This window comes from Nematolebias whitei, chromosome 21 (genome assembly GCF_014905685.2).
Source record: "Nematolebias whitei isolate Nwh7 chromosome 21, NemWhi1, whole genome shotgun sequence".
In the NCBI taxonomy this organism is placed as follows: domain Eukaryota; kingdom Metazoa; phylum Chordata; class Actinopteri; order Cyprinodontiformes; family Rivulidae; genus Nematolebias; species Nematolebias whitei.
In genome coordinates, this window is record NC_056518.1 from 32,188,497 (window position 1) to 32,204,480 (window position 15,984).

General features: G+C 41.4%; 2 protein-coding genes across 2 annotated transcripts in view; both read left to right on the top strand.

Annotated features, from left to right (window-relative positions):
* The window catches only part of gmfb (glia maturation factor, beta), a 15,028-nt gene extending 6,201 nt beyond the window's left edge, over window positions 1-8,827 (top strand). The window contains exons 3-7 of the mRNA XM_037694651.1: window positions 983-1,032; window positions 1,149-1,198; window positions 2,673-2,755; window positions 3,451-3,524; window positions 3,696-8,827. Of these exons, the coding sequence (XP_037550579.1) occupies window positions 983-1,032; window positions 1,149-1,198; window positions 2,673-2,755; window positions 3,451-3,524; window positions 3,696-3,767 (329 nt within the window). The 3' untranslated portion in view covers window positions 3,768-8,827. The remainder of the gene's footprint in view (window positions 1-982; window positions 1,033-1,148; window positions 1,199-2,672; window positions 2,756-3,450; window positions 3,525-3,695) is intronic.
* A 980-nt stretch (window positions 8,828-9,807) lies between these two features.
* On the top strand, window positions 9,808-15,652 carry cnih1 (cornichon family AMPA receptor auxiliary protein 1). The gene is made up of 5 exons (XM_037694650.1): window positions 9,808-10,000; window positions 11,553-11,621; window positions 13,709-13,821; window positions 13,905-14,048; window positions 14,529-15,652. Exons 1-5 carry the CDS (start codon window positions 9,920-9,922, stop codon window positions 14,554-14,556), a joined length of 435 nt encoding a protein of 144 aa, XP_037550578.1. The 5' UTR covers window positions 9,808-9,919; the 3' UTR covers window positions 14,557-15,652.
* Window positions 15,653-15,984: the final 332 nt, after the last annotated feature.

Genomic DNA, 15,984 nt, shown 5'->3' on the forward strand with positions numbered 1-15,984 from the left:
TTATAATAAATAACAGTTATAATAAATATAACAACACTTATAATAAATAACAGTTAAAATAAATAACAGTTATAATAAATATAACAACACTTATAATAAATAACAATTAAAATAAATAACAGTTATAATAAATATAACAACAGTTATAATAAATAACAGTTATAATAAATATAACAACACTTATAATAAATAACAGTTAAAATAAATAACAGTTATAATAAATATAACAGTTATGATAAATGGCAGAGAGCAGGGTGTTTTTGTGCTCAGCCTTTTTCTGCATGTAGGAGCAAAACTAATAAAATCCTGGATCCAAAGAGACATTAGTGTGTTCACCAGTTTGACTAACTGTGATCATGCACATGCTGCATGCACAATGAGGGTTGCCAGATAAATGTAAAACGTCTTATTTACCCCCTCCTTTTCTGTGCACATGTTCAACAAACCCAACACACACCTCATTTTAGCATATCTTTACTCAGCACATATGACAGTTTAGGTCAAAATACTATAATTTTAAAACCACAGTACTATGGTTCATAATTTCTTATCTGGCAACCCGACTGACATGGAAACGACAGCGTTTTCATGTAAACCTGCTCATTTTTTGTTTACAACCCCCAATAAATGTTGAAAAAAACACTAAAGTTTCCAGAGGTTGTTCTCGTGTAAACGAGGCCTTATAGCAGGTAGATCACTTTGACTTGGTCATTGTAAAAGGAGCACCATGCTGAAAAAGTCTGGGCACCCCTGACCTAGGCCTATTCATACCCTTCAGGCCAGATTATGGGTAAATAGAGGGGTACACTCTGTCCTGGGCCTAACTGTACCCAGGTTTAATCTGGGCCGGGTTAATTTGGCCTGTTCCACCAGTCCAACACACTGAATGTGAATTGTATTGGTTTTGTCCAACAAACTGTTTTCTGACTGCTTGCAAACTGATCCAGTGTTCCTCCTTTTCCTGTGTCTGCTCGTTCTTCAGTGAAGATCGATAAAGACCGACAGCTGGTCGTCCTGGACGAAGAACACGAGGTAACTTTGAAACTTTAGGCTCATGTTTGTGTCAAACGTTGTTGAACAAATTGTGCTTTTTGTCGCTTAACTGCCCAACTTTGAATTTTGTTAAATGCATCACGTTCCTGTTTCAGGATATTTCTCCTGAAGAGCTGAAAGATGAACTTCCTGAGAGACAGCCCAGATATCCTTTTAATGGACGACCCATTTCTGTGGAACTAATGATTTTATCTACAAGGAATTGTAAACAGATTTTCCAACATGTACAAACTGAGTTCTGAAAAGACTGAGGCGTTGTGTAAAATAAAATTAAAAAAGAAATGATTTGCAAATCATGGGCGGCTGTGGCTGAGTGGTTAGAGCAGTCGTCCTCCAATGGGAGAGTTGGGGGTTCAGTTCCTCCAGCAGCCACATGCTGAAGTGTCCTTGGGCAAGACACTGAACCCCTCGTTGTCCTTGTGTGTCCCATCAGTGTATGAATGTGATAAAGCTCTGATTATTCGTTGTATAGAGATAGTAAAGTGCTGTATGAATGTGTAAATGAGGCACAGATTGTTGTAAAGCACTTTGAGTATCTGGATAAGATAGAAAGGCAAAATACAAGTACGGTCCATTTACCATTTATATTTTATTTACAATGAAACCTAGTTAACATAATGTTAAAGCCTTTAGGGGAAAAAGGTGACTTAGAATTTGCATCAACGAATAAAAAATAAATAAAACCGGAGCAACAAAAGACTATAAAAGGAAACGGTATGAATAAGAGACAGCAGGAGGAACATTTAGGTTAATTATCTTCAGGTCAGTAAGAAGTAAAGATGGACAGATGTTCACCAGTCTGTGGGGAAAAGTTCTTCAATATATAAAGTTTAGACTTTGAATCTCCATCATCTCCAGATCGTAGTGAGTGTTCAGGTGCATTAGTGCCTCCAACATGGGCAGCTTACACATCTGGAAAGACTCCATCACGAAGAAAACATGTACCAGTTTTAGCACATCTGCTTCCATCCAGACAAATTTAAAACAAACTGCATCATGACGGCAGCGTGGCTTTGTGGAAGAAGAGTCCAGATGTTGAACTGACCTGCCTGAAGTCCAGACCGCTCACACACTGAAAACATTTGATTCATCATGAAGACCCAGCAGAGAGGACCCAGGACTGTAGAACAGCTGGAATCCTCCAGACCACAATGGGACAACATTTCCTCTAAAACCTCCAACAACTGGTCTCCTCAGGTCCTGCATGTTACAGACTTGTTAAAGAAATTGAGATGTTTCTCGGAGTTAAAATAAAGTTCAAGACAAAAACAACTGGACTTTATTTGTAACAGAAGACGTTTCGCTTCGATTGTAAAATGTTTCTCAGAGGTAACGTGGACCTGGAACATCTGTAAAGAGATGTGTTGCTGCCATCAAACTCACAATTACCTTATTTTAACAAATGATAATTCTTAGTTTAAACATTAAATGTTTTATATGCTTCATTGTGAATAAAGTCTAAAGTTATTTTTTTATTTTTACATAATGCTCCATTATTTTCTGAAATATGTTGGCAGTTGAAAAACGTGGATTTTAGTTTCAAACATTTTTTATTTTACACCCCAAATTTTAAGAGTCTTAAAATGAAAATCTACGAAACTTCCCTTAACATAAAAAACGTTTCTTGTCTACAGTTATAAGTACGAACACGATGACGGACGTGTGTCGTATCCGCTCTGCTTCATCTTCTCAAGTCCACTGGGTAAGACTTTCTGCTCAGGACAAGTATTTCAGACGCCTCAAATACCTGTCTGTGTACCTGTACCTGTGTACCTGTAACTGTGTACCTGTCGGTGCACCTGTCAGTGCACTTGTCGGTGTAACTGTGTACCTGTCGGTGTAACTGTGTACTTGTCGGTGTACCTGTCTGTGTAACTGTGTACCTGTCGGTGCACCTGTCGGTGTAACTGAGAACCTGTCAGTGCACCTGTCGGTGTAACTGAGTACCTGTCGGTGCACCTGTGTACTTGTCGGTGCACCTGTCGGTGTAACTGTGTACCTGTCGGTGTAACTGTGTACCTGTCGGTGCACCTGTCGGTGTAACTGAGAACCTGTCAGTGCACCTGTCGGTGTAACTGAGTACCTGTCGGTGCACCTGTGTACTTGTCGGTGCACCTGTCGGTGTAACTGTGTACCTGTCGGTGTAACTGTGTACCTGTCGGTGCACCTGTGTACCTGTCTGTGCACCTGTCGGTGTAACTGTGTACCTGTAACTGTGTACCTGTCGGTGCACCTGTGTACTTGTCTGTGCACCTGTCGGTGCACCTGTGTACCTGTAACTGTGTACCTGTTGGTGTAACTGTGTACCTGTAACTGTGTACCTGTCGGTGTAACTGTGTACCTGTCGGTGCACCCGTGTACCTGTCGGTGCACCTGACGGTGTGCTTGTGCGTACAGGCTGCAGACCGGAGCAGCAGATGATGTATGCAGGCAGCAAGAACAAGCTGGTGCAAACAGCTGAACTGACCAAGGTGAGTGAAAAACTAAAACTTTCAAAGCATCAAAATGGGATCAAAGATGTTCTTGTTTGTTTTATGAAATATGAAGGTGGCTTGTTTACTGGGGGGGGGTGGGTTGTTTGTAGGAGAGTTAAACTGCAGCATTTTACCACCAAATATATTTACTTTGTGTATTTTCACCAGGTGTTTGAGATCCGAAACACGGAGGATTTAACAGAAGAATGGCTCAAAGAGAAACTTGGATTCTTCCGTTAAAGTTACCCCCCCCCCCCCCCCCCCCCCGGGGTGGGGGGGGCGAGGAGGATCCAGACTGCACAAACGCAAATCATTCTGGTCTCCACCCCCCACCCCCCGTGCAGACCTGCTTCAAACAGTCTTTGCAAATTAAAACCCAAAATGTTACCGTTCAGTGTACCAGAAGGTTCAAACAGTCTGACTGTCAACGACCACTTCACCACCCGGACCAAACAAACCCAACTGAACCATCTGAACCACCAGGACCAAACAGACCCAACTGAACATCTGACCAGTTGAACCAAACAGACCCAACTGAACATCTGACCAGTTGAACCAAACAGACCCAACTGCAGACCCAACTGAACCATCTACAGACCCAATTGAACCTTCTGACCAATTGAACCAAACAAACCCAACTGAACCATTTGGACCATCTGAACTCACGGGACCACCGGAACCATCTGAACCAAACGGACCCAACTGAACCATTTGGACCATCCGAACTCACAAGACCAACTGAACCAACTGAACTATCTGAACCAAACAGACCAAACTGAACTATCTGAACCAAACAGACCAAACTGAACATCTGACCAGTTGAACCAAACAGACCCAACTGAACAATTTGAACCAAACTGAACCATTGGAACCAACTGAACCATTTGAACCAACTGAACCAAACAGACCAAACTGAACATCTGACCAGTTGAACCAAACAGACCCAACTGAACCATTTGAACCATCTGAACCAGGCCCAGTGAGTTGCCTGAAGGTGTGCACACCCTGTTTGAGGCAGGTCTGCTTCACGTCATCCTCTTCACGTGCCAGTGATTCATGAATTTAGTTGTTTCTGTTCTCTTTTAAAATGTTTACACAACTTTTTTAACAACTCAGAACCTCCTTACTTTAACCACTTTTACCTTTTTGATTACTTTTGTTTTTCTTAACTTTAGATGTTTTTGGTTTTGTGTCTGTACATTAGATTAATGTATGAAGTTTCTGTTTCCTATCAGAACTTAAGAACTATTCTAGCTACAACGCGGAGAACACTACTGAGGTCTGCTTTAGTCCTTCAGGACTTCCTGAAGGACATTTAAATTTAAGGTTAGTGAACCGTGAGAGGATTCTCTCCTGCATGAAGCGCAGTGTCAGCCCGACAGAGAACATCTTAACGTCCAACACGCCCGTCAGGTGGGAGCGCAGCAGAACGTGTTCACACAGCTCCAGGTCTCGAGGCCCGTTCATGCTCAGCGTTGAACATCCGTCCTCTGCATTCACGTTGTGCACACTTCAGTTCGCTGTCCGACATGAAACCCAAACCCGCCGCCTCAACGGGGCCTGTGGGGTCAGTGTGGTGCAGGAGTAAGAACAAAAAAAACATGTACGTCTCACACGAGAACCACGGAGGACTCTGTCCACGTGGTGCGATGAGTGCGCTGCCTCTTTCTCCAAATGTGCGTTATCGTCTGAAAGTGACGTCGGAGCTCAGATGTGACTCGGCACCGCCCTCTAGAGGAGGCGCTGCGTAACATCCAGCGTAAAGCACACGAGTCGTACTTACAGTTTGACGACGTTTGAAATGAACAAACGTGTTTAAAATGAGCATGAACGGACCTCACTGACGACTCTTCTAACTCTGAGAGGAATCGAGGTACTTCTGAATTATTAGGGACGTTTGGGGCTTCACAGATCTGATCTGTTGTACTTGATACTTTTTAAAGCGGATCCTTCTGGACCATGGGTTTGATTTTTTTTTGTTTTGTTTTTTTTAGAGGAAACGATGTGAATCATGTCTTATAACTGAAGCTGTTTGTTACACACTGATAACTTTCTGGGGAACAATAAAATCACAAAAACATTCCAAAATCCAACCTTTCTACTCGCAGTCGCTGTGGAGAGACGGTGACCCACGGGCCGCCGTCGCCTCCGTCTTTTTTAACCTGCGGCGCCGCTCGCTCTGCGCGGGTTTGTAGGAATCGTTTCGTACTGTTCTAGTGTCGATGAATGTTGTGTGGTTTCTCTCGCGAAACGACGTTTTGATCGCTCTGTGGTCATCAGAACCTTCAGAGTGAAGAACTCTCTTTGCTGCACTTCACCTCAGTTTGTCTCGATTTGCCAAATTTATCGCCTCGTTAAGCACAAATTGAAACTCTTTGATGAAAATGTTCATTTCTCTGGAACGTCTCCACATTTTGTCCAGTTCCAACCACAAACTTCAAAAATAATTTATTCAGACTTCTGCGATACAAGTCTTTAAGGTTTGTCTCCAGCAGCTGTCCACATCTGGAGACTTGTGTTTTGTCCCATTCTTCTGTGTAAAGCAGCTGCAGCTCAGTCGGGTTGGATGCAGGTTGGATGCAGAGCGTCTGATCTGCAGCTTTCAAGGTTCTCCACAGATTCTACTGGATTCAGGTCTGGACTTTGACTGGACCGTTCCAACACATGAACAGTTAGTTCTGACCCATTCCGTTGTAGATCTGGGTGGATGTCCTGCTGGAAGGTGGGCTATATTCCTGACCTGTCTGGTGTGTTCCTTGGTCTTCATGATGCTGTTAAAAACCTTGTATTGCTGCCATTCCACTTCACAGTTTAGCTCTAAAATCTAAATGAAATACTTTAAAGTTTATGTACCAAAATGTCCAAACGTTGACCCAAACCCAGCTCTGAACAGACCCAGAACTAGCAGCTGATTGTGGAGGGAGGTGTCAGGTGCTCGGTCAGACTCTCACCGGACCCAAAGCGTCAGAACCTTAACATGCATGAAGTCCAGAACCGGCTCGTCCGACGTTTGAAATAATTTCTGTTTGGAATCTTGAGACGTACCGACACGACAAACGGTCGACCACATTGTGTAACTTTATTCAGTTTATTCTCATCCAGGAGCTCAGCGTCCTTTCAGAGCCGCCCCGCTGAACTTTAGAACGATCGGCCTCGTCACATTTCCACGGCAGGACGAACGAGTCGAGACTGAAACCAGACTTCCACGCCTGAGGCGACAAAGTTCATGCTCAATCATCCAGGTATCAAATTCAATAATTCTCAGTCAGGTCATCTGGACAGTCGCTCCGCAGAAACCATCCAGGAGGGAGCTCCTGACGTCAGTCCGTCCTTTCAGTCAGCATTAATCACCAACTGGAAAGTTCCTGGAGAAACTGACGGGGACTGCCACGTCGCAGACATTCTTAGTTATTGAGTTGACAGCACTAATTGTTGGGGTTCGCGCTCAGCTACCACCACACCAAATTTCAGCTCAATATGGCAACAAACAAAAAAATCAAGTTAAAGTCATTTTTTCTTTTAAGCTATGGTGGCCATCTTGAATTTTTTATTTGGATTCAATATGCGACGGGGGAGGTTTTCAGTTATAACCACACCAACTTTCAACTCTGTAAAAATAGCTGAGCTAAATCCATTTAAATTTAGCTTTGGCGACCATCTTGAATTTTTTAAATTTATTATTTATTGGGCATTGCCCTCAGCTACTGCTACACCAAATTTCAGCTTAATATCTCTACAAATGACTGGTTTACAGTATTTTTTCTTTTTAGCTCAGGCAGCCAGCTTGGATATTTGATTTGCAGCCAGAGGCTGTGAAAAATGACTAATAAAAATTACATCTTTGCAATTTATGTCGCCATGGTAACTCGAAATGCCAGAAAAAGTAATGGCACACATCATGGTGCTGAGCCGGTCGTTTTGACACAACATTTGTGGGGATGCACGTTGCAGTTCGAGTTGACGAAAGAGTAAGATATAAAGTTAAGAAACCCTTGTCAGGTGGATAATAATAGGTGCTGCCTTCAGGCAGTCTCCAATAATTTACACCGGAGGTTTCAAGATGAGAGAAGAGCACCAACTGTGATAAGATCAGCGGTTTTATTTGACCTTCAACTGGTCTGCGTCTTTATGGAATCTCATTTTTAGTCTGGTCCAAAACTAATTCAGTGAACGAGTACGAGCTCAGAAGATTTACTCCACCAGAGTTTCATCAGTGAGCGTCACAAGCTCCACTCCAGAAGGTCTGAACGTTGTATAAAAACGTGAACGCAATCCAAGTGAATAATCTGCAGATCTCCGTTTTATTTCCAGCATGTCAAGTTTAAACAGAATTGGTGCCGTTTGTAGGGAAAATAATGTAATTTGGAGGAGTTTACTTCAACCGTGATGGAGCAGATGTTTCAGCTGATTCTGCTGTGAAGCCACCGTCTTGCTGAAATATGCAAAGCTTTCCCTGATTAAAAACAAACAAACGTGAATGAGAGCAGATGTTTAGATACTTTTCTGCATTGATGGAGCCTTTCAGGATGTGTCAGCTGCCCCTGCTAGAGCCACTAATGCACCCCCATACCATCAGCAAAGCAGGCTCTTGAACCGCTACCATCTTTACTTCTGAGAGTAAAAGTAAAATATGAGTTTAATTTTTTTTTTCCAAGCCTGTGCATGCTGCGTGTTTACTTTTTTTAATTTTACAATGTTCCAACATTTTGGAGTTGGAGTTGTACATTCGTGTTTACAGCATTCAATAATAAATAACAAACATTTTATAAGACATTTATTTAAAACATTTAACATCTGAATGAATAAGGTGGAAGAGTTTTCTCAGTAACTGCAGACTTGTTCACTTATTATTTATGCAGTCGTTCAGTTTGAATCCTTGTTTTTTAGTCCAGATTTCTCTCATTTATTTTTTTTATGCCCTCATGTCCAGAATCTGAACCCTTCCACCTTCAGCGGCACCACGTCTTTATCTTCAAGGTTATTTAGGTCTAAAGTTCGTCTCGGTTCGTTGAACCTGCTCCACGGTGCAGGTCCCAGGTGAGAGTCTGAACAGTTTCTATAAAGAAATCACTGATTGTGGTTTTCTACGTGCGATTAAACGCAGCTACCGTTCACGTGTCTGGGTTTGGAGCCGTACGTGTGCTTCTGTCCTGTGGTGTTTATATTCGTGTAGAAGTGTCCTCGCTGTCTTTTTACTAAAAACAACAGAAGCTTCTACAGCCGGCTGTCTCGCAGTGAAACGTGGCCTGTTTGTATAAAAGTGTCCGTCCTGTTGTCTAAATAAATGCAGTGATGTGAACTCCTCCGCCTTCAAAGATTGTTTCTTTAAACTGAAACATTAAATGAATGTTTTCTTTGATTATTCTGATATTTCTGTAGCAGTTTCAGCTGCTTACCAAAATTATATTGAAACAGAAATAAGAAGAAGCAGAAATAAGCACAAAATGAAATTATCAGAAAAAAAGCTGAAATTAGCAAAAACAACTGAAAAGTAGCTAAAAACAGAAGTTTAAATTACAAGAAATGTAGAGAGCACATTTTTGCTGAAATAAGTTGAATTGAGTGCAACAAATGTGGAATTAAATTAAATTATTATCTTAAATTATTAAAAAAAAACAGTTATGTAGTTGAAATAGCAGAAGAGTTTGAAACTTGCATAAATAAAATGAAAGGAGCACAAAACAACTGAAAAAACAGCTGGAAGCAGCTGAAAAAAGTTTAAATTTGCACAAGGAAGCTGAAGCAGAACAAAATGTGAAAGGAGAGAAAAAGGTTGTTCAAAAAACGTTCAGTAATACAAAGTAAAAGTTTGTAAACGGATCTAAAGATTTGAAGGATGTAAAATGAGCTACAATAATTTTCTATAAGGAAAAAAATTTCAGAAAAGGCTAAATGCTTCAAAAAGCTAAAGTTGTACCAAGACCAAAAGTCATAGCACCGTTTTCTTCAATGAGCTTAACGTGTTTAAATGATTTGTTGAATTAGCACCAAAACTGTGGAAAGAAAAATATGCCGGAAAATGTACAGGGAAAAAAAAGGATCACAATAGTATTATCACATTTTTATGATTGTTCTGAGGATTATGCAACATAAGATTATTATTTTTTTTTTTTTTAAAGTTTAAATATGCACTCACCACTTCCCTTAAAAACAAAACTCCGCACACACATCTGGTCAAAGTACGATTGTTCGTGATTTCTTTTCTGGCAACCCTGGTTTGAACGGCTGTAGGACACACAGCCGCCACCAGGTGGCAGCAACGCGCATGCTCAGCACGCCACCTCCTCCAACAAGAGGAGGAAGAAGAAGAGCTAAAGCTAACGGGAATACGGTGGTAATCTGCCTCCATCGTACCGACCAACCGACACTGACCAGAAAAACCTGTTGGAAAAATGGCGTTCACGTTCGCGGCCTTCTGTTACATGCTCGCTCTGCTGCTCACGGCGGCGCTCATCTTTTTCGCTATCTGGCATGTGAGTATGCGCTAACTGGGTTCATCGTAAACGTCGACAGAAGGAAGGAAGCCAAGATCGCCCTGTCGGGAAAGAGTTGAGGCCAGATCTGTGTCGACAGAGATCAGAGATCCTTCCTGCGTTTTTCTGCTCCCCTCAGATCCTCACGTCTTATTAAAACGATTCGTGCTAACGAAGACGCATTTCCCACCGAATGAATGACACACACACCCTGTTAGCATCACGTTAGCCTCAGAAACTCCCAGAACTGACTGTATTTACTTTTTTTTTGGTTTTCCCACAATATATAAGCATATGTATATATTTGAAAATATATCAGCTGAACATAAACTCCATTAACTCGTTAAAATTGTCAAATTATTCAGCCGAGTTAAGCTAAAAGCTAACAGGCTAGTTAGCTTGTAGCAGGCAAAGCTAAGCATCAAATCTCCACTGTAGACTGTTCAGATCTAACTCAATTTATGTGTTGGCTGATAAAATGGGGTGTCACAGATTTTGGTGCGACAAAGTATTACTTTTTACCGTTTTATTGCCCACTAGATTAACATGGGAGCTTAACCTGTTGTTGAAACTTCAGACTTTCTTGGACCCTAATGTGCTTTTATTGTGGAAATGTATCTTTGTTTTTTATAAAAGTGTTTTCTGCAGTTTTTAAAACTTTGTCATATATTTGCACACAGGTACCTAAATTGATATGTAATAAATATTGCACTGTGGTTTTTGCTCAGTCCTGAGTTATCACCCGCCACCAAAGTAATATTGTTATTGTTGTTAAAGTCTCCAGAACCACAGGTCTTTTAGTGTAACTCTAGAAAGTAATCACTGGCTGTACATCTACACCTGATCACCTGATGATCTCAACCCTATTCAAGATGGCCACCACAGCTAAGTCGTTTTAGCAGACTCAGAGATGGCCGCTCGATTTAACAGATGTTTAATATCTTTGACAGGCCCATTTTACTGAGCCTCAATTTAATACATCTCAGGAACCTACAGACATATTCATTAGAGGAAAATCTGCCCAGATGTTCATTTATTTGTGTAAATTATAGCCAGAACAGAAGCCACGACCCAACATCTTTTTAGGTGTGTGGTTGCATCTAGGCGTAAAGTAGGTTCCTGTCAAAGATCATTTGAGGAAACTATGCTTTCTAGTTTTTATGTTGCTTAAAAGTATAGTTTCCTTAAATGACTGGCGTGGCCAAAGACTAATCTATGGGGGTCTAGGCCACCCCCAGGGTCCACCATTGCACCTGGTGGTGGATAAAGTGACACCTCCAACCGCCAGGATCCATCACTGCCTCAGACAACAACAAAAAACATCTCTGTTCTTCTGCTGTGTAACTCATACTCACTTGAATATCTTGCACAAAAAACATTAAGGTTTACTTGAATTCCCTCTTCAAATTAGTCCAGAACAACACTCGTCTCTAAAACTACAAACATTCACTGTTCAAATCCGTCAGTCGGAGGACATCGGCGTGCCGCTTGTTGTAAATTGGTCTACGATAAAATAGAAGTCGTATTTGAACAGATCTTTTTGCTCCTGCAGATAATTGCGTTTGATGAGCTGAAGACGGACTACAAGAACCCCATAGATCAGTGTAACACTTTGAATCCGGTAAGTGCCACTCCCATCTTCTCGTCATACACCTCCTCGTATATCTGACTGCATGCACACGTTGTGCTCTGTTGAAAGATCTTAGTATAACTTTATGCACCTATCCATTTTTCTCTATCATTTTTCTGCACTGTTATGCTAAATAGGCTGCAGGGATCGGTGTCAGCTGACAGACTCTAACGCCTTGTTTTGTTTTTCCCTATCTGCTTCTTTTGCGCTTTTTAACGGCGAAAAAAAAAAAGACAATTGACAGGGTCAAAAAGATTAAGAGAGTCAAAATTGCCCTAAAGGTTTGTACCAATCTCTAAAATACTCACTGACGTGTCAACTCAGCCTTGTTGTTTTGCACAGTGAAGTGTTTGCTAATGTCTTTTCAGTTAACTAATCTGAGGTCGGTCTGGTTTGGGATTAAACCATCTTTTTTACTCAACTTTATCCGTTTAGTTTAGTAATGATTTTGATGTAAATTTAAACGTATTTGTTTTATCTTTAGTTTTCTTTGCCAAGTTTGTAGGTCAACAGTAGTTTTGTTGAATGAATGTTTCGTAGCGCTAAAAAACATCGGTTTGGTTGCTCTGGTTGGTGCTGAGGTGTAGCTGTTAACTGAAAAGACTCGCAAATGCTCAAAGCATGCATGAGATCGATCAGCAGTTTTTCCTATTGTTTCCATTTGGTGTTAAAATTACTGGTACAATGAATTCTCCATAAACCCAAACTCCTATTTATCTTCAGGTTGAGATAAAGGTGTCCTGCTCGTTTGCAGGATTAAGTTAATCTGAAAGCTTTCAGAGCTTTAAATAAATTGTTCGGGGGTGAATTTTGGACCTATATTTTTGTTTCTGCTTGAGGAAGATGCTGCAGTTTGAGTCCACATTTAGCAGAATGAGCTAAGTGTTGGCTCCGCTACACCTCCTGTGGTTCTGAACAGATGGCAGCAGAACCCCGGCTCTGTCCAGCTCAGCAGTATTTGAAAACACAGATTGGTTTGTGAACTCCACAGTGAGGATTCATCTACCTTTCATCCACAATGTGCTGCAGGTTTTACTTTTGCAGGTCGACCTTTTGGGTTCTGATCAGCTGTTTAGGATTTGGCAGCACAGTGCAAGATTTGAGCACGATGCAGCCCTTCCTGCACCGCCCTTTTCCCACACACCCCTCGCCTGCTCATGTATGAGCTGTGAGTTTGTTTCTGCTTGCTGCTCTTTGAATGCATGGCTTCCATGTGGTGTCTCCATCTGCAACAACCCCACCCCCCAAAAAAAGCCCTGAACATGGAGTTTGACCTGTCGATACCTTAGACTGGCTGCTGCATCAACACTACTGTCACGACGACCCTCATTGCTGAAACGTTGACACAAAAACACGCTATATGTGCGGCAGGCGTTTTTACTTCTGAAAACGGTGAACGAACCTGATGTAGCGATTGTCTTTGTGCTGTTCGAGATGTTTGCTAAATGCAAAGCTGCAACATTTTATGGTGGGTTCATGGCTCTTGGGGTCACCCAGTTTGCCCCCTTTTTTTTTTTTTTTTTTTTTAACAAATGCAAACGTATGTAAAGGGTTATAAACACAAAGCTTGTTTGAGCAATTGAAAAGCAGGGAGAGGGGAAACATGGAAAGTTAAGTCCAGCGGCTGGGTGGTCGTCGAAAGTGAACTTCATCACTTCGTCACATTATTCAAATCAGTTTGAGTCGCCTACAGTTCCAGGCCTGGTGCTGTCTCACTTGGAGACCAGAGGTAGGCTGTCTGACCTCCTTGCCACCTCTGTGTGTCTTCAGAATGAACCGAGGTGGTCAGAACATACATCTTGTGAATGAGATAATAGTTTATTGAAATGATAAAGTATGTTACTACATCAGATAAATGGTGAATAACCCACACTTCCTGCTCCTTGGTAAAACATTTGGAGCTGTTGATGTTGACCGTTACATCTCCCTCACTTGACGATCAAGTGTATGGCGCAGACTGTTAGGGCTTTGTCTACGCAAATTATCTAAAATGACCCAAGAAAATAAAAACTGAGAACTGTAAACTTAAAAGACATTGGAAGGATTTTATTTATTTCTTTACTTTTGTTTTCTTTCAGTTGGTGCTGCCTGAGTACCTCATTCATGTCTTCTTCTGCGTGATGTTCTTGTGTGCGGCCGAGTGGCTCACCCTCTTCCTGAACTTACCACTGCTGGCGTATCATGTCTGGAGGTTTGTAACAGACCCAACCACAGCCCCGCTGCTTGTGGAACTCAAATAAAACCTTTTAAACGTGTGGACACCTTGTGCTACAGGTATATGAGCAGACCTGTGATGAGCTGTCCTGGACTCTACGACCCGACAACCATCATGAACGCTGACATCCTGGCCTACTGTCAAAAAGAAGGCTGGTGCAAACTGGCTTTCTACCTGCTGTCGTTTTTCTACTATCTTTACGGGTACATAAATGTTTCATACTTTATCTTTTCTTTTGGGATATTATTTTTCGTTTAAACAGTGATGCAACCAAATTGCTCAGTTTTGTATTTTTGTTTTTGGCAGAAGTGTTGGTATCTTGTCACAAAATGCATTTCAAACATACAGTTTCTAGTAGGTTAGCTTTGGGTAGTGCAGCTCTACTGGTGTAGGTGGGTTGGCTCCGTGGACCTGTCAGTGGATGGTCCTACCTTCACCTATGGTCACGAACTCTGTAGTCTTCCAAACAAAACTGCAAATCCAGAATTCAAGCAAATTTTTTGCACAGGGTGGCTGGACTCATAAAAAGAGTAAAAGCGATGAATACTTTTGCAACCCACTGTGTGCAGATGTGGCTTTTCGGGACACTTTAATACAAATACTGGGTGCAAGTTCATGCAATTTATTCTGAGTTCATGTTACAGATGCTTCTTCCCTGCCTGACTGTTCGCTCTGTCCCACAGGATGATCTATGTTCTGGTGAGCTCCTAAATGCTGGCAGAAGAAAAGCACCTCCACACAGACGGCAGACACCGATCCAGGTGCTGGAACACTGGACCTGCTGGAGACTACAGCTCAGCAACACGAGATGCCATTTCCAGTGGTTGAACTCCCACACATCGCAGAGCGTCATTTTGGAAACATTTAGCCTCTTCAAGATGCTCTCTCGGCCGCAGCGTTCCTCACATACTACAGCTTAAAACTATTACCGTAAAACCTGGACAAATCTGAACGGACAAGTCACCTTTTTTTAAAATGATTTTTATGCATTTTGGGATTTAAATAAAGTTCTTTTCCATTGTGGTTCTGAGTTTACAGATTAGGTGTAAAATCTAAGTGTGTGCTGAACTGCATTACCTGTTTTCGAATGAGATTTTCTGTAACAGCTGATTTAGCTTTAGAACGATCGCTTGAACAAGTAAATCAGATTTTGTTGTTTCTCGCAGACACCAAACTGAACATCTGGAGACTGAAATGGGTTCATTTAATTTAATGAGCATCTTTCATACAAGCCGTTAAAAACATTCAGACTTAAATTTAACTGTGTTCAGACTTCTGGAAATCTTTGGTTCTGTGTGCATCCAGAGAATGCCACCGTGTGTTTGTGACGTGTAGAAGAACCCTCACAGCTACCGGTAAAGGTAGACTCGTATTAGAACCGTGTTCTGCATAAAGAAGCAGCGATACTTTTGTTTTGTGTGCAGCGTCGAGCTTTGCTTGCTGACAAAGTGAAATGCCGTTGAATGTACCGGTACCTTTTCAAAGTCTGTGAATTTCGTTCATCACTAAATACGCCACATTGTTTGGAACTGTTGATTGATGCTGTTTTTATCTTTGCTTTTTAGGATTTTTGTCTCTTCAAGGATAAAGAACTCCACAATGTCACTCCAAAGGTGTTTTAGATTTTGGACACCAATAACCCAAAATGATACTTTTGTTGCAAGTATTTATTGTTGATTCTAATGTGTTAAATTATCAGTGCAAGTTTTCCTAAATCTTTTCATTTTTACTTTGTATTAGATCCCATCATGTCACTTGTAGAAAGACTTATTTCAATATAAATGAAATTACACAGCCGTGAAACTTATGTGGAGTTTGCTGTTTTAATTTTTCAGTAGACTGTAGTTGAACATGGAGCATGTCGGCACACTGCAGGGCTGTACTAATGAAGATGAACCCGCGTCCTGTTGGATCTTTGCTGTATTTGATTACACAGACTTGAGTATGATAGTGGGGGGGATTGATTGCCAACTATTGAATATTCCCTGGAAGATTGTCTTCCACCACCTATGAATAATCTATCAGATTTTTTGAATGCTTTAATCAAATAGCTAAACTTGCTTTATGTTAATGTCACTACATTTAACAAAAACTCACAAAACTGTCATGTCGGTTCATTTTAAACACCAAACCCACTAC

Coding starts and splice junctions, on each gene's coding strand:
- cnih1 (XM_037694650.1), top strand. CDS start 9,920: ATGGCGTTCACGTTCGCGGCCTTCTGTTACATGCTCGCTCTGCTGCTC. Junction 13,822..13,904: donor CTGGCGTATCATGTCTGGAG/GTTTGTAACAGA, acceptor CTTGTGCTACAG/GTATATGAGCAGACCTGTGA. Junction 14,049..14,528: donor TTTTTCTACTATCTTTACGG/GTACATAAATGT, acceptor TCTGTCCCACAG/GATGATCTATGTTCTGGTGA.